At 35.7% G+C, this 26,157-nt stretch overlaps 1 protein-coding gene across 1 annotated transcript in view; it reads left to right on the top strand.

Moving 5' to 3' along the window:
• Positions 1 to 26,157, top strand: part of LOC133629694 (partitioning defective 3 homolog) — a 799,726-nt gene that overhangs the window by 79,622 nt on the left and 693,947 nt on the right. The window contains exon 2 of the mRNA XM_062020594.1: positions 3,980 to 4,081. Within this exon, the coding sequence (XP_061876578.1) occupies positions 3,980 to 4,081 (102 nt within the window). The remainder of the gene's footprint in view (positions 1 to 3,979; positions 4,082 to 26,157) is intronic.

Genomic DNA, 26,157 nt, shown 5'->3' with positions numbered 1-26,157 from the left:
TTTGTTCAGGAAAATCTAGAAGAAATAATGATATGTCTAGCTTGGTCCAATTTGTTATATATTCTAACAAAGTGTAGATTGGATTTTAACCTATTTAAAACATGTCATCAAAATTCTAAAATTATTCTTAATCAGGAAAAATTACTAATGATGTTCCATAAATTATTTTTTTAATTTTTTCAAAAAGATTCGAATTAACTAGTTTTTTTCTTCTTTTTTCGGTTGAATTTTGAATTTTAAAGAGTCGAAATTGAAGATAAACTATGTTTCAAAATTTAATTGTCATTTTTTTCGTGTTTTCTCCTCTTTTAAACCGTTCAATTAAGTGTAAATATCATTAATTATTAATAATAACATAGAGTTAAAGGTAAATTGAGCAAATCGGCTATTTCTGGCAATTTATTTAAGTGTGTATCAAACTGGTAGCCCTTCGCATTAATCACTACCCAAGAAGTAGCTCTTGCTTTCAAAAAGGTTGGTGACTCCTGGTATAGAGTGTATTTCTTTAAAGTTAAGACTAGTTTAAAGTTATCTTCATTGAAAAGTACAGTGCTTTTCCTTCAAAAATAAGGACATTTCAATGTGACCCCAAACTTTTGAACGGTAGTGTACATTCTGCAAGTTTTGGAATTCGTGGGGATTTTTGCCAAGAACAACATTTACTTGGTCATGATTGTGTTGAACAGTGTCTGGACCTACTTAGTATATATTTGCGGTAGACACTGTACACGAGTGTATGTGACGACAACACCTCCTCACCCTGCTCGGTTTCTGGTCCCAGTAATGGATTTACCACATGTTCCTCCCTAATAACATCCAAAAGGGGGGAAATACTGGAACACGGCAACATTCCCTTTGTGAGTTGGAGCAGTTTTCCTGCTACACCACAGTGGAGTTAAGTAAAACACAGCCTGAAGGCATCTGACCACAGACCCAAAGATAGCTCAGCTTGGAGGAGAGAGAGCGCTGAGGCAAACAAAGGGAGAGTGGGAGGTCACAACATAGACCAGGAGCTTCTTTTCTGACATGACCATGGAGGGAGTCGTCTTCCAGATCTTTCCTCTCTTATCTGCACCAAATCATGTTTATTTCCATTGTATTCCACACCTGCACCCCCAGTCAGTGCCTTCACCTGCTCTGTTTGCGGCAGATCATGTGGATCACGGATTGGACTATTCAGCCACATGAGGACTCACAAAACATAGAGATGGATTGTCGTCATCGGGTACGATGGACAACCTTAAGAAGAAGAATGTGGAAATAGTGTCAAAGCGCTTTGAGTTCCTTTAAAAAGCTCCGTAATATCATCAAAGGGTTGAGAGAATCTGGAGAAATCACTGCACGTAAGCAGCTAAGCCCGTGACCTTCCATCCCTCAGGCTGTACTGCATCAACAAGCCACATCAGCGTGTAAAGGATATCACCACGTGGGCTCAGGAACACTTCAGAAACCCACTGTCAGTAACTACAGTTGGTCGCTACATCTGTAAGTGCAAGTTAAAACTCTCCTATGCAAGGCGAAAACCGTCTATCAACAACACCCAGAAACGCCGTCGGCTTCGCTGGGCCTGAGCTCATCTAAGATGGGCTGATACAAAGTGGAAAAGTGTTCTGTGGTCTGACCAGTCCACATTTCAAATTGTTTTTGGAAACTGTGGACGTCGTGTCCTCCGGACCAAAGAGGAAAAGAACCATCCGGATTGTTCTAGGCGCAAAGTGTAAAAGGCAGCATGTGTGATGGTATGGGGGTGTATTAGTGGCCAAGACATGGGTAACTTACACATCTGTGAAGGCACCATTAATGCTGAAAGGTACATACAGCTTTTGGAGCAACATATGTTGCCATCCAAGCAACGTTACCATGGACGCCCCTGCTTATTTCAGCAAGACAATGCCAAGCCACGTGTAGGGATGATACTCGAAACCGGTTTTCTCGGTTGTTCAATAAGAAAAGAACCGAGTCCTCGGACTCAAATCCCTTTTTGAGAACCGGTACCCGTTATCGAGACCACTATAGTAAAGAAAAGAGTTGGTTCTTTATTCGAATCCCTCGGAACGAATCCCGTCCCGACCAGAAATGCTCCGTGGGACATCACAAGAATTGACGTCACGTAGCTCAGTCATTAGGCGCAGATAGCGAAAGCAGGAAAACAATGGACGGGAAAAAGCGCTCCAAGGTGTAATAAAGTTCAAAACAAAAAGGTATAATCCAATGAATAACTTTACTGAGAGATTTGAGCAGGGTAAAACACATGACCAACACTTTTACCACCAACCGGAAACATAGCAACCAGGCTAGCAACGCACCTCCTTTACGGCAGCTGTCGCAACATTCTTAAAACAACCGCAGCACATACATATATATACAACACCGCAGCACATACATATATATACAACACATCTCCCTTTTTGAACTTTTGTTTTTCTTTCCTTGTAAACGTTACAAAATCACACTGTAGATGTGTTGTCTGTCTAATTATAAATAATGCAGACGAGGCGTGTTGGCTGAGTTCTTGACGTTTACTTTCACAGCGTGGCAACATCGGGGCTACCGCGCATGCTCGTCACTCCCGTTGCATGATGGGTAGTGTAGTTGTTATATTCTCTCGCTCATAACATTTTTCCCCCATAAAGAAATAATGTTAACTCAATAAAGTGTATTTCTTTTTTTAGCTTTAACTTTTCATTTTTTAGCACTGTAACCACATTTGCAAACAACTTTTCTCTTCATAGAATTTTCTTTCAATAAAGAAATAAAGTGCAAAAATGTCAAAGCATCATAACAAACAGTTATGTTCCAATAGCAGCAGAAGTGCACTTTTTGGAGGGCTGTATTATTTTCAGTTTTGTGCCCAAGGGACTGATTTTATTTAACACTATATTATTATTTATACACCTATAGTGATCACAGAGACAGGTTGTTTTTGTGTTACTGTATATATTTGTTTTTCTGAAAAAATCCCACTTAATATACTTTGGGTAACAACAGTCAATATTTATTTATTTTATTGTATTTTTTTAGGGGGGTAACAGTCAATATTTATTTATTTATTAGATTTTATTTTTTTCTTATATAATAAAAGTGAGCTTTTGTTAAACCAAATATTGTGTGTTTTTTTCCATATACAACAACCTATCTGGACTCGATAAGAGAATCGATAAGGAATCGGTTCGATAAGAGGATTCGATAATAGGCTCGAACTCGATAATTCCTTATCAAACATCATCCCTAGCCACGTGTTACATCAACGTGGCTTCATAGTAAAAGAGTGCGGGTACTAGACTGGCCTGCCTGTAGTCCAGACCTGTCTCCCATTGAAAATGTGTGGCACCTAAAATAGCACAAGGGAGACCCCCGGACTGTTGAACAACTTAAGCTGTACATCAAGCAAGAATGGGAAAGAATTCCACCTGAGAAGCTTCAAAAATGTGTCTCCTCACTTCCCAAACCTTTACTGAGTGTTGTTAAAAGGAAAGGCCATGTAACACAGTGGTGAACATGCCCTTTCCCAACTACTTTGGCACGTGTTGCAGCCATGAAATTCTAAGTTAAATAAAGTTTATGAGTTTGAACATCGAATATGTTGTCTTTGTAGTACATTCAACTGAATATGGCTTGAAAAGGATTTGCAAATCATTGTATTCCGTTTATATTTACATCTAACACAATTTCCCAACTCGTACGGAAACGGGGTTTGTATATTTTGTTGTTTTTTTACTGTACCGAAAATGAACCGAACCGTGACCTCTAAACCGAGGTACGTACCGAACCGAAATGTTTGTGTACCGTTACACCCCTACTATATAATAAATCATATTTCATAACAAGCCTCTGTACCAACTGGGTTATGACCCACATAGTGATGACATCAGCTGATTCCAACATCTGGCAATGATCATGTGCTACGTCTCTTTAATAACCTTACGTCCATATGATGCAAACATCTTATTAAAACAAGCTCTCCCCCCCACCCCCCCAGGACCCCAGCTACTGGGTTCAGGTCCACCGGTTGGAACACCACGACGGAGGAATTCTGGACCTGGGTGACGTGCTGTGCGACGTGGCGGATGACAAAGACCGGGTGAGTTTGGCATTGGGTCGATTTGTTTTGTGTTTGCTGCCTGTTGCGTCGTCTTCTGTGCACATCAGCATTCTGTGGCTGGAGACTGGAGTGAAAACAGTTTGGCTTCGGTCCAGAATGCATTCCTGTTCCTTTTTCTGACGGTAGACGTTACGCAACAGTCAAGCCTACGCTTCTAAGTGGTGCACACGTGCTGTGTTACTGCTCCATTTTGATGGTGTGTATCGGTGGAGGAGAAGAGTTGTCAGAGGCAGCTCCACCCAGCTGTGCTCCTGTCCAGGGTTTAGCCAGAGTCCTGTTCCATGGCTCTCATGGGACCAGTGCCGACTGCACCTGGGTCCGTGCCTAATATGCACCGCGTCCTTGGGATTCAATACAAAGTACTGTTTTGTTTGTCTTTAAATGCCCCAAATTCACCACCAGAGGCCGCTGTGTACACACCTAGAAACTACATGCTTTTGAGTTGTTCCAGCCTAACATTTTACAGTAAAAGGTCAAAGGTAACTAATGATTTTCCTCTTTGGGACGATTTTACATCTTCCTTTGTGTTGAGACAGTTTGTGTGCACACTGTGTGGGTGTTTGTTTCCTCCTGCGCCTGTTGTGGTAAATCCAGTCCGTCCAGTTTTTCCTATCCGCTCAGGTCCTTGTTTCTCCTTATTTTACCAGCAGTGTGTTCACCGAGGACTTATCCTCTTCACCCATTGCTCTGGTCATGTTCTCAAGCTTGATCTCTGGAATTGTTTACTTCCTGTCGGGACATGTTATCTGCGTAGCAGCAGTTTTGACTGAAGGCCGTTACCTGTCAGTCCGACGGTTTGGATCCAAGATGTCTGGCACAGGTTCAACCGTTACAAGACTATGATTCATACACACTGACAGGTCCACCTCGTGCAGGCTGTCAGTTTCAGTTTCTAAAAGGTGTGGGGTTGCAGAGTACAAGTCAACAGTTTTGTCCTGCATGGACTGTCCAGGGTGGACTTGACCCCATGTCGTCCTCATGCTGTGGCTGCTTTGTTGCTTTCTGCTGCCATCTGTTGGACAATAGCGGGAAGTGCAGGTTCATGAGACATCTGTCACAGCTGCAACTGATAGATTTGGACGTCTTTATGTGCTGGACGCCTCAATCATTGGTATGTGGTCATCTACAAAACCATTCTGGGTATCACCCCATCTTATCCGTCTTGTCTTTTAACAAAGAAACAAGGAAGTCACAATCTCCGTTCAATGAATGTTCTGCAATTTGTCGTCCCCAAAGTAAGAACTGAACTGGGCAAGAAAACATTTAGGTTTTCATCACCGAAGGCTTGGAATAACCTACAATCGGATCTTCAACTTCAAACTCTTGTTACATTGAATGAGTTTAAAGCTTCTGTGAAAGGACTGAAGTCTACCTTGTCTCTATGCACATGTGCTATGTGAGCAAGTTTTAATGTTGTACATTTGATGTTTTATGTGTTGTTTACTGTTTTTAATCTCCCTTGGAAAAGAGATCTTTGATCTCAATGGGAAAGAAAAGAAACTCAACTAAAAAAACGGAATCATTGAACTCTAATTGATGTTATTGAATAATTGCCTCAACCATTTTCATACACGAGATCTTTTTTTTCTCAAAATGTATTCCTGTTTTATTATTTATGAATTATTACTAATTCTTTTTTTTCTAATCATTTCAACAAAATAATACACAATAATAATACAGTTCCAAACCAAGCAACATTCAGAATAGCAATCAACAAAGTCATTGAGAAGACACACAAACATGACACAAAACAATCCTAAAGTAGTCAAACAAAAATGTATATCAACAGTATCAATATTAGTAAGAATTCCAACATAACAGTGATGAAAAATCCCTCATTTACATCATCATCACTGCCATTTATGAAAAATCTAATAAAAACATTAAAAAAAATGTCATTTAAAAAATGAAATTTTTATATAAATATAAATAAAACATAAAAAAATGTCATTTAAAATTTAAGAATTAAATTAAAATTTAATTAACACTTGCATCACATCTCATAAGCTTGACATTGTCAATGAATTAATATTTTAAATTCTTATTTTAAACATGTTTTATTTATTTTTTCAATTCAATTCTTGTTATTTTATAAAAGTCTGTACACTTAACAATTTGATATGATTTGGCAATATTATTATTTCACAAAAAAAGACAAAAGAAAATGAAGAAAAGACAATGTAAATACAAATATCTCAAAAGGGTAATGGGAAGAAGTATAAACTTTTTGAATTCCCCCCATTTTTTTACACTTGATCACATTCATCTGGATCCATTTGCCCAGAACAATGTGCAATATATCATAAAGTACATTCATAATAACATAATAACAAAGGACCTCACTATACTGAACAAACATAATCAATTTGTTTGTTATTAAATGTGCTTTTCATGATAAGGTAAGCGCCGGAGTGAGAAGAAGTGTTAAAATAATTAACGCATGCTTGTCAATCCCGCATGCTTTTGGTAAACGCAGGAGTGAGAAGAGGTTTTAAATTAATTAGCGCCCCTGCGGCTATTCAAGGAAATACGGTATTCTAACTGCCTGTTTTTGTATGTTGGTTTTAAAATGATTTCCCCAAACTTCCATCGAGCTCTTGTCGTGATTTTGCCAGCACTCCAATGTTTCTTGATCATTTCCAATCAATGTATTTCAATACTTTCCAATTTAATTTTTCGTCAATTATTATTCTGAGGAATTTACTTTGCTCAACTCTCTCAATGTTATTCCCTTTTAATCATATTTATTTTGTACTTATTTCCAAAAAATAATTGTATTTCTCTTACCTAAATTTCAAGACAACGTGTTTCTTTTGAACCATGTTTGCATTTTCTTTATTCCTAAAGTGATTCTATCAATAAGTCTATTCAAGTTACTATCAGAAAAAAAAAAAATTTGTATCAACTGCAAATAAGAGCAGCTTTGAGCATTTTGGGACATTACACAGATCATTAATATATACGATAAAACAACTTTGGACCCAAAACTGATCCATGCGGAACACCACACGGAATACGAAGACATGAAGAGCAACTGTCATTTATTTCACAAACTGACACCTGTCCGTCAAATAAGTTTCCACCCACCTGCAAGCCACTCCCCTTATTCCAAACTATTCTAATTTGTTTCATAGAATATTATGATTAATGGTGTTTTTTTAAATCAATGAATACTCCTTTTGCACATTTTTTTTGGTCTCAAAAATTAGTAATATCCGCAATTTTGTCAATTATTGCTCGTGAAGTTGATCTTTTAGCTCGAATTCCATACTGACATTCAAAAAGTAGTTTGTGTTTCTCTATGAAGTTTTCCCAATTAATTATTAAACCGTTTTTCTAATATTTTAGAAAATGGAGGCAGTATTGAAATAGGTCTATAATTTGTGAAGTTTTGGTCTGTTGCCAGTTTTCTATACCAGGAATGACCTTTGCCATTTTCATTTCTGTGGGGAATGTACCCGTGTGGAATAATACATTGAATATGTACTCTTTATTAGGGATGTCCGATAATGGCTTTTTGCCGATATCCGACATTCCGATATTGTCCAACTCTTTAATTACCGATACCGATATCAACCGATACTGATATCAACCGATATATGCAGTCGTGGAATTAACACATTATTATGCCTAATTTGGACAACCAGGTATGGTGAAGATAAGGTACTTTTTAAAAAAATTAGTAAAATATTTTCTTGAATAAAAAAGAAAGTACAACAATATAAAAACAGTTACATAGAAACTAGTAATGAATGAAAATTAGTAAAATTAACTGTTAAAGGTTAGCACTAGGGATGATGTTTGATAAGGAATTATCGAGTTCGAGCCTATTATCGAATCCTCTTATCGAACCGATTCCTTATCGATTCTCTTATCGAGTCCAGATAGGTTGTTGTATATGGAAAAAAACACACAATATTTGGTTTAACAAAAGCTCACTTTTATTATATAATAAAAAAATAAAATCTAATAAATAAATAAATATTGACTGTTACACACCTAAAAAAAATAAATAAAAAAAATAAATAAATATTGACTGTTGTTACCCAAAGTATATTAAGTGGGATTTTTCAGAGAAACAAATATATACAGTAACACAAAAACAACCTGTCTCTGTGATCACTAAAGGTGTATAAATAATAATATAGTGTTAAATAAAATCAGTCCCTTGGGCACAAAACTGAAAATAATACAGCTCTCCAAAAAGTGCACTTCTGCTGCTATTGGAACATAACTGTTTGTTATGATGCTTTGACATTTTTGCACTTTATTTCTTTATGGAAAGAAAATTCTATGAAGAGAAAAGTTGTTTGCAAATGTGGTTACAATGCTAAAAAATGAAAAGTTAAAGCTAAAAACAGAAATACACTTTATTGAGTTAACATTATTTCTTTATAGGGGGAAAAATGTTATGAGCGAGAGAATATAACAACTACACTACCCAGCATGCAACGGGAGTGACGAGCATGCGCTGTAGCCCCGAAAAGTGTTGCATGTCGCCACGCTGTGAAAGTAAACGTCAAGAACTCAGCCAACACGCCTCGTCTGCATTATTTATAATTAGACAGACAACACATCTACAGTGTGATTTTGTAACGTTTACAAGGAAAGAAAAACTAAAGTTAAAAAAGGGAGATATGTTGTATATATATGTATGTGCTGCGGTTGTTTTAAGAACGTTGCGACAGCTGCCGTAAAGGAGGTGCGTTGCTAGCCTGGTTGCTATGTTTCCGGTTGGTCGTAAAAGTGTTGGTCATGTGTTTTACCCTGCTCAAATCTCTCAGTAAAGTTATTCGATGGATGATAGCTTTTGTTTTGAACTTTATTACACCTTGGAGCGCTTTTTCCCGTCCATTGTGTTCCTGCTTTCGCTATCTGCGCCCAATGACTGAGCTACGTGACGTCAATTCTTGTGATGTCCCACGGAGCATTTCTGGTCGGGACGGGATTCGAATAAAGAATCAACTCTTTTCCTTTACTATAGTGGTCTCGATGACGGGTACCGGTTCTCAAAAAGGGATTCAAGTCCGAGGACTCGGTTCTTTTCTTATCAAACAACCGGGAAAACCGGTTTCGAGTATCATCCCTAGTTAGTACTATTAGTGGAGCAGCAGCACGCACAATCATGTGTGCTTACGGACTGTATCCCTTGCAGACTGTATTGATATATGTTGATATATAATGTAGGAAGCAGAATATTAATAACAGAAAGAAACAACCCTTTTGTGTGAATGAGTGTAAATGGGGGAGGGAGGTTTTTTGGGTTGGTGCACTAATTGTAAGTGTATCTTGTGTTTTTTATGTTGATTTAATTAAAAAAAACCAAACAAACAAAATGATACCGATAATAAAAAAACCGATACCGATAATTTCCGATATTACATTTTAACGCATATATTGGCCGATAATATCGGACATCTCTACTCTTTATTAATGTCATATCCAACCTTTGATAGTCAGTGGAAGTTTTTGTTTTTACTTATGATCTCTGGTTTGAAAAACATTGTTTGTGGATTTGTCTTTAGAAGAAGATCCTCCCTCTCATCAGTCATTTCAGAGTCAGGGATTTGACTTGCAAGTTCCAAAAAAATAACTTGAATTTATGGGCATCAGAATTCATGTCTTACATCATTTTCTATTAAAAAAAAACTATGTAATTAATTAGTCGGCCCTCCTTTTTAATGATGTTTTTCAGAATGTTCCATACTTCCTTTGTATTGTATTGTTTTTCTTCCAGCAATTCTTTATAATACTCCTTCTTAGTCGTTCTTAGAATATGGGTCAATTTATTTTTATATTTATTTTCTGCTTCTTCTCTGTATAATTAATTCTTCTTTTGCCAAGACTTGCTCAGTCCACTTGTTATCCAAGGACATTCTTTTGATTCGTTTTTGCTCTTTCAGGGGATTAGTGGGCAAAACTCATCATAGAGTAACAAAAACGATATCAAAAGTTCTTCATATGCACTGTTTGTATCTGATCTACAATATAGATCTGCCTTTTTGTGACTAAATAGAGCGTTTTTAAACACAATCAGCTTTTCCTCTTTTATTTAGTCTATATGTCATTTGCTTGACTGGAGTTATATTTCTATAATTCTTGTGATAAACTGTAAAAACTGGTAAATGATCTAAAATATCAGTTTCCACTTTGAATGTGGTTATTTACATCATTAGTAGAAATGTTATCAATCACCTGTGTGACATCATTCTGCTTGGTCTGGTGATTGGGGGAAATAAAGCCATGCTGCACATTGTATTTATGAAGTCTTCAGTGGATCTCCTGAATGAAGCAGATCTATATTGTAGTCCCCACAGACCACAGGTATCAAACTCAAGGCCCGGGGGCCAGATCCGGCCCGACACGTCATTTAATGTGGCCCGTGAAAGCCTGGGAATGATGTGCATACTTCATCTTTCTTACTAAATGTTTCAATTGTTTCCATTTTGACAGATAATAATGAATGTAATACATTCAATTTCATATGTTTTAAACTTTGATATATATATATATATATACAAATATTCAATTATTATTGGGCACCATTCTGACTCTGACTCTTGAGGTCAGGATTTGATTCATAATCGATACTCCATTCAACTGATTTTTTTAATGTATTATTTTGTATAATAATAATAAAACGTTAACAAAGCAGCTTACAAAACCTATTTTTGGTTGCTGGCGTAGGACACATACGTGCACCACGTAAGCATAGAGATGGGCTAAAATTTTGTTTTTGTTTTTTAATTCCTCAAAAAAAAAAAAAAAAAATCAATTTATTTATGTTTTTTCTTTTTTATTAATCAATCCAACAAAACAATACACAACAATACCATAACATGCAACCCAATTCCAAAACCAAACCCGACCCAGAATAGCAATAAACAGAGCAATTGAGAGGACACACAAACATGACACAGAACAATCTAAAAGTAGTGAAACCAAAATGAATATTATCAACAACAGTATCAATATTAGTTACAATTTCAACATGGCAGTGATTAAAAATCCCTCATTGACATTATCCTAACAGACATTTTTTTAAGTGGCTTACACAAAATTCCATTTTTGAAAATTACTAAACAAAATCGGGATTATACGGAGCCCCTAAAGGGACATGGGGGATTTTTTTTTTTCCCCAATATTTTTGTATTTTTGTATTTTTTTAGACATGTATCTCTTGCGCACGAGAACATTTTTATAAAGTTATAAAAACATTTTTTTTTAAATTATACATTTTTTTTAAATGTTTTCTTTTAGACATGTTTCTCATGTCTTAAAAAAAAATAAAAAAAATGTACTTTTAAAAAATACATTTTTTTATATAACTTTACAAAAAGTTTCTCGTATGCACGAGATACATGTCTAAAAAAAATAATTAAAAAAAACAAAACAAAAAAACAAAAAAAACATGTCCCTTTAGGGGCTCCGTAGGATTTGAAAGTGATAAAAAAACGATTTTTAGCACCCCTAAATATTATATACCGTATGATAGTTTGTAAAAATAACAATAAATATTTGACTTACCATTTCAAAGCAAGTTTCCATCAATGTACACAAATCAAATAACCAAATGCAAAAGCAATAATGTAATGATTATACTTTTATCAGAATCACAATCAGAAATACTTTACACTAATCCCTGAGGGGAAATTAACATTTTCAGCACAATCCCATTCAAGATCAGACAAACATTGCAGGGAGACAGAACAGGATCAAACATTACAGGGAGACAGAACAGGATCAAACATTACAGGGAGACAGAACAGGATCAAATATTACAGGGAGACAGAACAGGATCAAACATTACAGAGAGACAGAACAGGATCAAACATTACATGGGAGACAGAACAGGATCAAACATTATAGGGAGACGGAACAGGATCAAACATTACAGGGGACACAGAACAGGATCAAACATTAGACGGAGACGGAACAGGATCAAACATTACAGGGAGACAAAACAGGATCAAACATTACATGGAGACAGAACAGGATCAAACATTACAGGGAGACGGAACAGGATCAAACATTGCATGGAGACGGAACAGAATCAAACAGAACAGGATCAAACATTACAGGGAGACAGAACAGGATCAAACATTACATGGGAGACAGAACAGGATCAAACATTACATGGGAGACAGAACAGGATCAAACATTACATGGTAGACAGAACAGGATCAAACATTAGATGGAGACGGAACAGGATCAAACATTACATGGGAGACAGAACAGGATCAAACATTACATGGTAGACAGAACAGGATCAAACATTACATGGAGACGGAACAGGATCAAACATTACATGGGAGACAGAACAGGATCAAACATTACAGGGAGACAGAACAGGATCAAACATTACACAGAGACAGAACAGGATCAAACATTACACAGAGACAGAACAGGATCAAACATTACAGGGAGACGGAACAAGATCAAACATTACATGGGAGACGGAACAGGATCAAACATTACAGGGAGACAGAACAGGATCAAACATTAAAGGGAGACAGAACAGGATCAAACATTACAGGGGGACAGAACAGGATCAAACATTACATGGAGACAGAACAGGATCAAACATTACATGGCGACGGAACATAATCAAACAAAACAGGATCAAACATTACAGGGATACAGAACAGGATCAAACATTACATGGAGACAGAACAGGATCAAATGTTACAGGGACACAGAACAGGATCAAATGTTACAGGGAGACGGAACAGGATCAAACATTACAGGGAGACAGAACCGGATCAAACATTACAGGGAGACAGAACCGGATCAAACATTACAGGGAGACAGAACAGGATCAAACATTACGGGGAGACAGAACAGGATCGCTGACGGGTCTGCCAACTTCTGGGGCCCCTTACAAAAAAGGTGAGCTATAGGTAAACATTGAGGGGGTGATAAACTTTTTAAAAAAAATAAAAATAAAATAGAAAAATGATATTGTTACATTCACTGTTACATGACTGCCATGTGGGCCTCCCATGAAAAGAAGTTTCACAGCCCGGCCACACATGAACATATTTGTGTCTTTTGAGAGAATGTTTCCTCCATCCAGTGTGCAAAGTGTTGATTAGACCTGGTGTGCCGTATAAAATATTACATTTCTCTTTCATAACTTCAACTGTTATACACTCCAATACATCATCAATAACTGCTGTCCTGTTAGCCATCACTTCCAATGTCCTCCTCCCCCCTTATCTTCTCTATTTACCCACCTTTTACTCTCCATCTTTATTAATCATTATTAATTATATATATATATATATATATATATATATATATATATATATATATATATATATATATATATATATATATATATATATATATATATATATATATATATATATATATATATATATATATATATTAGGGCTGCAACTAACGATTAATTTGATAATCGATTAATCTGTCGATTATTACTTCGATTAATCGATTAATAATCGGATAAAAGAGACAAACTACATTTCTATCCTATCCAGTATTTTATTGGAAAAAAACAGCATACTGGCACCATACTTATTTTGATTATTGTTTCTCAGCTGTTTGTACATGTTGCAGTTTATAAATAAAGGTTTAGTAAAAAAAAAATTAAAAAAAATTAAAATTGCCTCTGCGATCCAACGAATCGATGACTAAATTAATCGGCAACTATTTTTATAATCGATTAGTTGTTGCAGCCCTAATATATATACATATATATATATATATATATATATATATATATATATATATATATATATATATATATATATATATATATATATATATATATATATATATATATATATATATATATATATATATATATATATATATATATATATATATATATATATATATATATATATATATATATATATATATATATATATATATATATGTGTGTGTGTGTTTATATATTAGGGCTCCCCTGGTGTTTAAGGTCTTGATTAGGAGTCAAAGGAAGTGGGTCCCCGCGGCGTGATGGGATCACGGTCCGATCCTCAATCCTCAGCGGTGATGATGTTCATTACTGCAGGAACTAACGAGTCAGCGCTTCAGTGCCAGGCAGATTGTTGGCCGCAGTTGCAAGGTTGGAGCACTAAGAGGCGCTGAAGTCCCACGTGATGGCGTCTAAGTAGGCCAGCAGGCGCTGCAGGATACCACAGACAACACTTTGGTGTGTCTTCTGCTCATATTTCTTCACTTGTCTCCATACTGCATGAACGTCAACACAATGGGTTGGGATTCATGCGCCTCCACTTTGTGTCTTATGTCACCTGCGTGATACCGCAGCCGCATAATTAGACCCCCCCCCGCCGTGGTCAATTTGCACTTTCATGAGCCCTGACGATGGCATTGCCATGGCAACAGCTGCCAGACACCTGTGCCGGGTCAAGATCAAGCAGTGAGTGAAATTAGACCGGGTCCCAGCAGCTGCCCCCCCACCCACCCAGGGACCAGAACCAGAACCAGAGACTAATTACTAATCACTAAGTCTGTGATTGGGCCGGACAATCAATCGAATTTTAATTTCAATCACGGATGTTAATTTGCATGCAAATTCCAGAGAAAACATGTCTACTAGAAGATTGGCATGTGACCATTAGGGTTGTACGGTATTGGTACAGTACTAATACTAATGAATCATTTGCAGTACTATACCGACATTGCTGGTTTTACGAGCAGAGGAGCATGTTGGGCAGCGCACACACACAGAGTACTTACAAGCAGACACAGTGTGTAGACAGAAAAGGGAGAACGGACGCATTTTGGTGTAAAAAGTCCAGATAAAGGTGAAGTTATAACACTGAAACACCCTCAGGAAGAGCTGCTTTAAGACATGGCTAGCTAGCTAGCAGCTAATGTCCATCCACAGTGTTTTAGCTACTTCTAAATCACTAATCCTGGCCTCCATGATGACAAATAAAGTACGTTTCTTACAAGTATCATAGCTAAACATGCTCCACTACACACCGTAGGAGGATACAATAACTCACCGGCGTCACAATGTAAACAAATGCCATGTGTGGATCTACACCTGACATCCACTGTAATGATATCAAGTACAGGCATGTATCTAGTCGATACTACTATGATTACGTCTATTTTTTGGCATCACAACATCTTCTTTCGTTTAAAAAGAAATGTATATTATGTTTATAAAGTCAGTAAATATGTCCCTGGACACATGAAGACTTTGAATATGACCAATGTATGATCCTGTAACTACTTGGTATCGGATCGATACCTAAATGTGTGGTATCATCCAAAACTAATGTCAAGTATCAAAGAAGAGAAGAATAAGTGATTATTACATTTGAACAGAAGTGTAGATAGAACATGTTGAAACAGAAAATAAGCAGATATTAACAGTAAATGAACCAGTGGATTAATAATCCATTTTTTACAGTTTGTCCCTCATAATGTGTACAAAATAATAGGTGTATAAATGACACAATATGTTACTGCATAGACTAATTAGGAGTCTTTGTTTGTTTACTTACTACTAAAAGACAAGTTGTCTAGTATGTTCACTATTTTATTTAAGGACTAAATGACAATAATAAACATATGTTTTATGTACACTAACATTTTTTGTTCAAATAAATGCATGTATATATGTACAGTATGTATGTGTGTGTGTATATATATATATATATATATATATATATATATATATATATATATATATATATATATATATATATATATATATATATATATATATGTATATATATATATATATATATATATATATATATATATATATATATATATATATATATATATATATATATATATATATATATATATATATATGTATATATACATACACATACACCTTCACACACATATATATATACTGTATGTGTGTGTGTGTATATTTGTGTTTGTGTGTGGGCGTGTATGTGTGTGTGTATATATATGTGTGTGTGTGTATATATACGTGTGTGTGTGTGCGTATATATGTGTGTATTTATGTATGCATGTGTATATATGTATGTATGTGTATGTGTGTATATATATATGTATACATACGTGTATATGTGTGTGTGTATATATATATACATATATGTGTATATACAATATGTATATTTGTATATACGTATATATACAGTATATATATATATATATATATATATATATATATATATATATATATATATATTTATGTATGTATGTATATATGTGTGTGTATATATATATATCAATCAATCAATCAATCAATCAATCAGCTTTATTGTCCATTCTTACATGTACAAGACACATAAGAACTGAAATTACATTTTCGGCACAATCCCGCTAAGAGCAGACATACGTTACAGGGAGACAAGACGGGACCGCCAACGGATCAGCCTCACTTAGGCGCTCCTCAAAAAGGTGGGAAAAAGGTGACATTGGGGGGAGGGGGGAAGTAAAAAAAAATATCAGTCTGAGGCTGGACCCTCAGGAATGGTCCAGACTGAGTCCGAGGAAAAAAACCTCACATAGCATGGCACACATAAACATGGTACATTTAATCACAACAACTCGCAACCGAGTCATCCAACAGGACTTTGGAGGCCGGCAGCTGCTGTTGAGCGCTGCTCAGCCCCCACAACCCCGGAGGAATAAAGCAGTGGTGAAGGCGTTGATTTGGGGAGGGGTGTGTGCGTGCATGTATGCCCAATTAACTTGGGTGAGATGTTGGATTGTCTTTATGGGCCGAGGCCGGCCCCAAGAGTTCAAGAGTTCAAGAGTCCGACCCAGGTGCTTTTGAAAAAAAGGGAAAGGTCAAAAGCGTCCATCTTTGAGGAGTCCTCAGGGGAGTGTTTTCAAACAGCCTGTTCCTCAAGGCCATTCGAGGGAGTCAAATCGTAGATTAAGATGTTGTTTTTTCTTCGAGCAGTCAAAACAATGACATTCCTGCTCTATATGCTGGCTCTGACAATTCCAATTTATTCTTTCTGTAACATCATCAAGATGGAATCTACCTTGCGATTCAAATCAGCAATCGCTCCAGTCTGTGATCCCACAGCACGACCCAATCCTTCCATTGCGTTGAACAGCCTGTTGGCCCCTTGAGTGGCTGCCATCGTCTTCCGAATTTGACGATACACCAGAGCAATGCCCAGCCCAATCAGCAAATGCCCTGCGATCACAGCTCCAAATAGGTAGATGTCTTCCACGTCCTCGATGGAAAGGACTGAGAGGCACATGATTCTCCAAGTATTCCAGGAATCTCTCACGTACCCCGCAGCAATGGTTCCATCAGGGCAGCCAGGCTCCCCCGAGCCTCTTTTCCTTGTCGAAAAGACTGTGTCAATTGCGTCGAGAGTCCAGTTGATCAAATTCATTTTGATGTTTAGATTTGAGGACAGCTCAAGAAAAGAGGCTTCAAAATAGTTCAGACAAGACAAAAACAAAGAGAGCAAGCAGGGAAGGAGGGAGCGGAGAAAAATGCGACCGCCCTCACCAGAGGCAAGACAGAAATATATACTATTATATATACTGTGTGTATATAATATATATACAGCATATATATATATATATATATATATATATATATATATATATATATATATATATATATATATATATATATATATATATATATATATATATATATATATATATATATATATGTATGTATATATGTGTGTGTATATATATATATATATATATATATACTGTGTGTATATAATATATATACAGCATATATATATATATATATATATATATATATATATATATATATATATATATATATATATATATATATATATATATATATATATATATATATATATATATATATATATATATATATATATATATATATATATATTAGGGCTGCAACAACTAATCGATTAAAATCGATTATAAAAATAGTTGCCGATTAATTTAGTCATCGATTCGTTGGATCTATGCTATGCGCATGCGCAGAGGCTTTAAAAAAAATAAAAAAATAAAATAAAATATATATATATATATTTGTATTTTTATTTTTTAAAATAAATCTTTATTTATAAACAGCAACATTTACAAACAGCTGAGAAACAATAATCAAAATAAGTATGGTGCCAGTATGCTGTTTTTTTTCAATAAAATACTGGAAATGATAGAAATGTAGTTTGTCTTTTGTATCCGATTATTAATCGATTAATCGAAGTAATAACCGACAGATTAATCGATTATCAAATTAATCGTTAGTTGCAGCCGTAATATATATATATATATATATATATATATATATATATATATATATATATATATATATATATATATATATATATATATATATATATATATATATATATATATATATATATATATATATATATATATATATATATATATATATATATATATATATATATATATATATATATATATATATATATATATATATATATATATATATATATATATATATATATATATATATATATAAGTTATTTTTTATTAACTTCAGACATCCCACAGGCCAGATAGTGGCCAGTTGCAGGCTGGATGTGGTCCATGAGCAGCAGTTTGAGGATCCCTGCTCTATAACAAGTGTTGGTGGTTCTGCAAGTACGTACAATGAGGGTGCATTGATCCATATATTCGTGATATTAATTGGTTTGGTTGGATAACTGACTGGAATAGCAAGAAGCAGAAGTAGAACATCTCAATGTGGAACATCTCTTCACGTTTACTGAAGATATTGTCAATGGCTGCTCCTCCTTCCAGAGGTTGGAGGGCACTTTTTCATTCCTTTTCCCTCCGAGGCCCGTGTTGTTGTTTATTAGGTGTGCCGTTTTGTAGCTCTGCTTCCTGGGGAAAGATACAGTAGTTGCTGCTCTGGCCTCACATTAAACACTTACTCTTCCTCACAGCTGTAATAATCACACTTCTTCAACCGCAGGATTTACCGTGGACATTTCAGCTTTTTCAAACGTCCAAAAAATAGCACTTCTATGGTTAATAATTGAACTTTTGAGTGACTATGGATGGTCTTGGTGTGTATCCTCCTGAGAACCACAATCCTCTGCACTCATGTTGTACGGTATACCGGTACTAGTATAGTATCGCGGTACTAATGAATCAAAAACCGTACTATACTCTGTTTGAAAAGTACCGGTTCCCCATTGTTTGTTTTTTAACGGGCATGTAGGATACTTCTCTTGTTGCCTTATTTGTATTTGACTTTATTAAATGTATTTATATTAGAAACACAACATGTGTATATAACAAAGGGTGCAAAGTCTGCAGGCAGTAGGAAACACATGGTTAAGTGTAGGGAGTAAAACTGATGGCAGTCTAAAGTTCAAGATTTTTGGAGCTCTTTGTTCAGTAGATCAGATGTTTGATGAAGCTCTGTGTCTATCTACCACCACTACTGTTTTCTGTTTATTTGTTACTGACTGTGGCAGGACACCTCTGCCTCTGTTTCACTTTATGTTGCTGGTAAATAATATGGTTGTAGTAGTAGGCTAAAGTTAAATTATTTAGTATGCACTAAAGGGGCAGAGCTTTGAGACATTTTAGCTTTTATAAGATATATTTTTTGTAAGAACCACAATTAATAAATATATTTCAGTGAATACCTTATTGTTCAAATCTGTATATAAATATGTACATAAAGTGTTGTAATAATATTGTAAAATGGATGGATGGATGGACGTTTAAAACAAAACTGTTATTATTAATTAGTAAGTATACATTTTTTGAGCCTTTTTAGAGAAAATCAAATCATTGTAGTAAATTATGCAAATTACTGGATGATGTCACGGTGACCACGCCCATAGCCACGCCCCCACCGCCACAGGTATCTTGGCAGGTTATGGGAAACACTGCTGTATATTGATAACATTGAGATATGGGCCAGGCCGAGTTGGCGCTGACCAAGTCTGCCTTGATTAGAGGTAGTTCTTTACGAAAGTAGCGTTCGTTGCTACGGGCTCTGTTGAATCGAGTTAAATCAAGTCACAGTCCAGTCTTTGGGATTCTATTACGATTCAAGAGCTATGATTCGATTGAAAATTGATTATTGATTCATCTTTAATTTAATCTAAATACGTGCAACTTTTAAAAGTAGTGGATTTGCAATAAGAGAGTTCAATTATCACTTTTATTAAATCAATGAAAATGTGTGCAAAACTGGAACATAAGTTCCCTAAAATAAAGGATCTGGTCCCTAAAATAAAGGATCTGGTCGGATCTCTTGGTGAGGTAAATAAATACACATTTTGAATAATAAAAATAATACTAGGGATGTCCGATAATGGCTTTTTGCCGATATCCGATATTGTCCAACTCTTTAATTACCGATACCGATATCAACTGATACCAATATCAACCGATATATGCAGTCGTGGAATTAACACATTATTATGCCTAATTTGGACAACCATGTATGGTGAAGATAAGGTACTTTTTAAAAAATAAAATAAAATAAGATAACTAAATTAAAAACATTTTCTTGAATAAAAAAGAAAGTAAAACAATATAAAAACAGTTACATAGAAACTAGTAATTAATTAAAATGAGTAAAATTAACTGTTAAAGGTTAGTACTATTAGTGGACCAGCAGCACGCACAATCATGTGTGCTTACGGACTGTATCCCTTGCAGACTGTATTGATATATATTGATATATAATGTAGGAACCAGAATATTGATAACAGAAAGAAATGGGGGGTAGGGAGGTTTTTTGGGTTGGTGCACTAATTGTAAGAGTATTTTGTGTTTTTTATGTTGATTTAATAAAAAAACAAAAAAAACAAAAAACCCCAGATACAGATAATTAAAAAACCGATACCGATAATTTCCGATATTACATTTTAACGCATTTATCGGCCGATAATATCGGCAGGCCGATATTATCGGACATCCCTAAATAATACTAATATATTTTATCTGTAAAAAGCACTTTACATTGACAAACAACCTCAAAGTGCTACAGTGTATTCAAAAAATAAAATAAAAAGATAATACAAATTTAAAAAAAATAAAAACTAGAACAGCCTAATAGCTAGAACTAGCACGCATATCTCTAAAAAAAGTTTTTTTTTAAAAAAGAAGGGTTTTTAAGCCTTTTTTTTAAAGCATCCACAGTCTGTGGTACCCTCAGGTGGTCAGGGAGATGGTTCCACAGACTGGGAGCGGCGGAGCAGAAAGCCCGGTCTCCCATAGTTCGTAGCTTTGTCCTCGGAGGTTAGTCTGTCCGGAGCATAGGTGTCGTGTGGAGGATTTAGGGGTGAGTAGTGAGTAGGGGGGCATTTCCATGGAGGCACTGGTGGGTTAGTAGGGAGACTTTGTATTCAATCCTGAGTGGAACAGGAAGCCAGTGAAAGGATTTGAGAACTGGTGTGATGTGGTCGTATTTCCGCACTCTGGTCAGGGTCCTAGCAGCACTATTCTGTAAGTACTGCAGCCAGGCCCGGCCCTAACCAATCTGGCGCCCTAGGCAAGATTTTAGGTGGCGCCCCCCCACATCGGCAGTGAAGTGTATATACTCACAAGAAACCGAATAGCTTTGTCTTTGACCTTTTTGTTTACTTAAAGAAAGCAAATTAACAATCAGAATAGTTAACACGATTAAAAAAAATATGGATAAATAAATTAATACAAAAAATAAAAAATGAATATATGAAATACAATATTTTTTACATTCATAAACACAAAATAAAACGTGTCAACAAGTTGCATAAAATAAATTAAAAATACAATATAAATAAGGCACTGCACAAAAACAAGATATCAAACCAGTATGACTTTAACAACTATATTACAAAAAAGGGGATCCTACAGAGTTCTCTATTTGTGCTTTTTAATATTGTATTAACTAGAATGACTTACAAATTACTGTACACCAGGGAGTACTGTAATTACCTAACGTTACATTATTATTTTCCATAACAATTTAGCCCCCTCCACAATATTAACCCGACGTTAAAACAGAACTAGCTATTTATTGATTAGCAATTGCCGAATCATGTAACATTAGCTTAATGCTCAAAAGCCAGGTTACTATCACATTCTGTAACAGACAAATAATTTCATGTAGGCTAACGTTACCTACCTGCTACCTCTGTCTTTTTCTCGTTTCTCCTCTTCTTTTCTCTTTTTTCTTCCCTGGGCACCTGACAGTTTTGGCCGTTTTGACATCTTGTGTTGATTTTTTGATGTGGTGACGTCCAAAAAGAGTCATGATACGGGAAGGGAGGGGGCGCACCGTGCCGGGGGAGGGCGTAATGTTGTAACAAATAATATTTCTATTAAATAGGCTTTACTTTGCATTTTAATTAACGTGGGATTATTTTATGTATTTAGAAATAATAGTACCAACCAATTTTTTTTTTTTTTTTTTTTCCTCCAACATTTGTGGCACTGGCGTGGCGCCCCCTGATGGACGGCGCCCTTAGCATTTGCCTATACGGCCTATGCCACGGGCCGGCCCTGACTGCAGCTTCCGGATGTTCTTGCTGGGGATCCCGACAAGAAGTGCGTTGCAGTAGTCTAGCCTTTAGAACTGTCTGCGATACTTTATTTGCAATAAATACATCAATTATTTACGTTTACTAATCGATTTTATAGCCGTCCATGTCTGGATTGCGATGCATCTAAATATGCATTATTTCCCCCACCTCTACGTTTCAGTATATCTACCAACTGATACCAAATATCAACCAACTGATACCAAATCAAGTTGTGTCTGAGTGAAGTGGGACAAAAAGCTGTAGGTGGGTAGTAAAGAAGGAAAAGACTGGAGAACGGGCACTGAGGCCACGAGCTCATTGAAGTCTGGCATAGGCGGTTGGCGTTGTTCAGAGCTGAAGTTGACACTGGCACGTGGGGCGACTGAGGCGGTGCCAAGGCTGAGGAGCTAAGCTTGGTTTTGAGCACTTTGGGCTGGCATATTGTCGCAGAGAGGAAGCGGAATCCCCTCGAACAACACCGTGGTACACGCTCCCAGTGTCTCTGTTCTCCTTTTGAAAAGGCTCTTCAGATTAGCTTCTGTTCTGGTTTTTAATGCCGAGCTTACAAGCCCACTCCGGCTCCACTGTAGTACCACCGCTGCCATGGTGGCTGAAAGCTATTTGGCTTGGATCCGTTTTTCCGCATTGCCGGTTTCTTTTGTCCTTATCTCCAGCTACCATCCTGGGTTTTTCAACCTGGTTGTCATTTCCATACGAGGACATTTTCAGGTCAGTGTCGTTTCCAGACACGGTTTCTTCAGTAGGTGTGTCTGTGTTCACCCTTCCATCACAATGCCTGCCATCTCCTTCAAAAGAACAGCATCTCACCGCTTGGGTCGTGTGAACGGCAAGACACGGCAACGTTGGTAGTCCCTGCATGAACGCGTTAGGTCTTTAGTACGACAGATATGCCACAGCCTCAGGCCCGTCGGCTTCTAGCTCACGTGGTGAACAATGTTGTTGTTCACACTACACTCACTCAGTAAGAAGGGAGTCTTCCAATAAAGATTCCTTTTCGAAGACACTCATTGGTATGCTCAAACACAGACTTGGTGAGATCGGTTCATTGGAAAGCCGTGGCCTACATACGGTGCAGTGGCTTTGGAGAAGTAATACACTCATTGATTGAACTTTAATTGGACAGCACTTCTTTACTTGAAGAGATCCTAATAACAGAAGTTGGGAGTCGGGTTGTCTCGATACCGATATTTTGGTACCGGTACCAACATGTATTTTGATACTTTGCGAAACTTTTCTAAATAAAGGGGACCACAAAAAATTTAATTATTGGCTTGATTCAACAAAAAATGTTAGTGTACATGAAACATGTTTATTATTGTCATTTAGTCCTTAAATAAAATACCGTATTTTCCGCACTATAAGGCGCACCGGATTATAAGGTGCACCTTCAATGAATGGCCTATTTTAAAACGTTGTTCATATATAAGGCGCACCGCATTATAAGGCGCACCGCATTATAAGGCGCATACAATAGACGCTACAGTAGAGGCTGGGGTTATGTTATGCATCCCGTAGTTGCGAGACCTGCTGTGGCTCAATATTGGTCCATATATAAGGCGCACCGGATTATAAGGCGCACTGTCAGCTTTTGAGAAAATTGGAGGTTTTTAGGTGCGCCTTATAGTGCGGAAAATACGGTAGTGAACATACTAGACAACTTGTCTTTTAGTAGTAAGTAAACAAACAAAGACTCCTAATTAGTCTATGCAGTAACATATTGTGTCATTTATACACATATTATTTTGTCCACATTATAAAGGACAAACTGTAAAAATGTATTATTAATCCACTTGTTCATTTACTGTTGATATCTGCTTATTTTCTGTTTTAACATGTTCTATCTACACTTCTGTTAAAATGTAATAATCACTTATTCTTCTCTTCTTTGATACTTGACATTAGTTGTGGATGATACCACACATTTAGGTATGGATCCGATACCAAGTAGTTACAGCAGGGGTCACCAACCTTTTTGAAAGCAAGAGCTACTTCTTGGGTACTGATTAATGCGAAGGGCTACCAGTTTGATACACACTTAAATAAATTGCCAGAAATAGCCAATTTGCTCAATTGACCTTTAACTCTATGTTATTATTTAATAATGAATGATATTTACACTTAATTGAACGGTTTAAAAGAGGAGAAAACACAAAAAAATGACAATTACATTTTGAAACAGTTTATCTTCAATTTCGACTCTTTAAAATTCAAAATTGAACCGAAAAAAAGAAGAGAAAAACTAGCTAATTCGAATCTTTTTCAAAAAATTAAAAAAATAATTTATGGAACATCATTAGTAATTTTTCCTGATTAAGATTAATTTTATAATTTTGATGACATGTTTTAAATAGGTTAAAATCCAATCTGCACTTTGTTAGAATATATAACAAATTGGACCAAGCTATATTTCTAACAAAGACAAATCATTATTTCTTCTAGATTTTCCAGAACAAAATTTTTTCAAAGAAATTCAAAAGACTTTGAAATAAGATTCAAATTTGATTCTACAGATTTTCTAGATTTGCCAGAACAATTTTTTTAAAATTTTAATCATAATAAGTTTGAAGAAATATTTCACAAATATTCTTCGTCGAAAAAACAGAAGCTAAAATGAAGAATTAAATTAAAATTTATTTATTATTCTTTACAATAAAAAATAAATTTTTTGAACATTGATTTAAATTGTCAGGATAGAAGAGGAAGGACTTTAAAAGGTAAAAAGGTATATGTGTTTAAAAATCCAAAAATAATTTTTAAGGTTGTATTTTTTCTCTAAAATTGTCTTTCTGAAAGTTATAAGTAAAAAAATTATGAATTTATTTAAACAAGTGAAGACCAAGTCTTTAAAATATTTTCTTGGATTTTCAAATTCTATTTGAGTTTTGTCTCTCTTAGAATTAAAAACGTCGAGCAAAGCGAGACCAGCTTGCTAGTAAATAAATACAATTTAAAAAATAGAGGCAGCTCACTGGTAAGTGCTGCTATTTGAGCTATTTTTAGAACAGGCCAGCGGGCTACTCATCTGGTCCTTACGGGCTACCGGGTGCCCGCGGGCACCGCGTTGGTGACCCCTGAGTTACAGGATCATACATTGGTCATATTCAAAGTCCTCATGTGTCCAGGGACGTATTTACTGACTTTATAAACATAATATGAATTTAAAATAAAAAATAAAAAAGATGTATTCATTGTAATATGGACTAGATACACTCTTGTACTTGGTATCATTACAGTTGTTGTTTACATTGAGGAGCACTAGCTACCGGTACCAAAAATCGATTACTTTCGATACATTTTTCTAAATAAAGGGGACTCACACAAAAATATAATTATTGGGTTTATTTGAACAAAAAAATGTTAGTGTACATGAAACATATGTTTATTATTGTCATTTAGTCCTTAAATAAAATAGTGAACATACTAGACAACTTGTCTTTTAGTAGTAAGTAAACAAACAAAGACTCCTAATTAGTCTATGCAGTAACATATTGTGTCATTTATACACCTATTATTTTGTACACATTATGAGGGACAAACTGTAAAAATGGATTATTAATCCACTTGTTCATTTACTGTTAATAT

The sequence above is a fragment of the Entelurus aequoreus genome, linkage group LG15 (assembly GCF_033978785.1).
Source record: "Entelurus aequoreus isolate RoL-2023_Sb linkage group LG15, RoL_Eaeq_v1.1, whole genome shotgun sequence".
In the NCBI taxonomy this organism is placed as follows: Eukaryota; Metazoa; Chordata; class Actinopteri; order Syngnathiformes; family Syngnathidae; genus Entelurus; species Entelurus aequoreus.
This window is presented reverse-complemented; position numbering and strand designations above follow the sequence as displayed.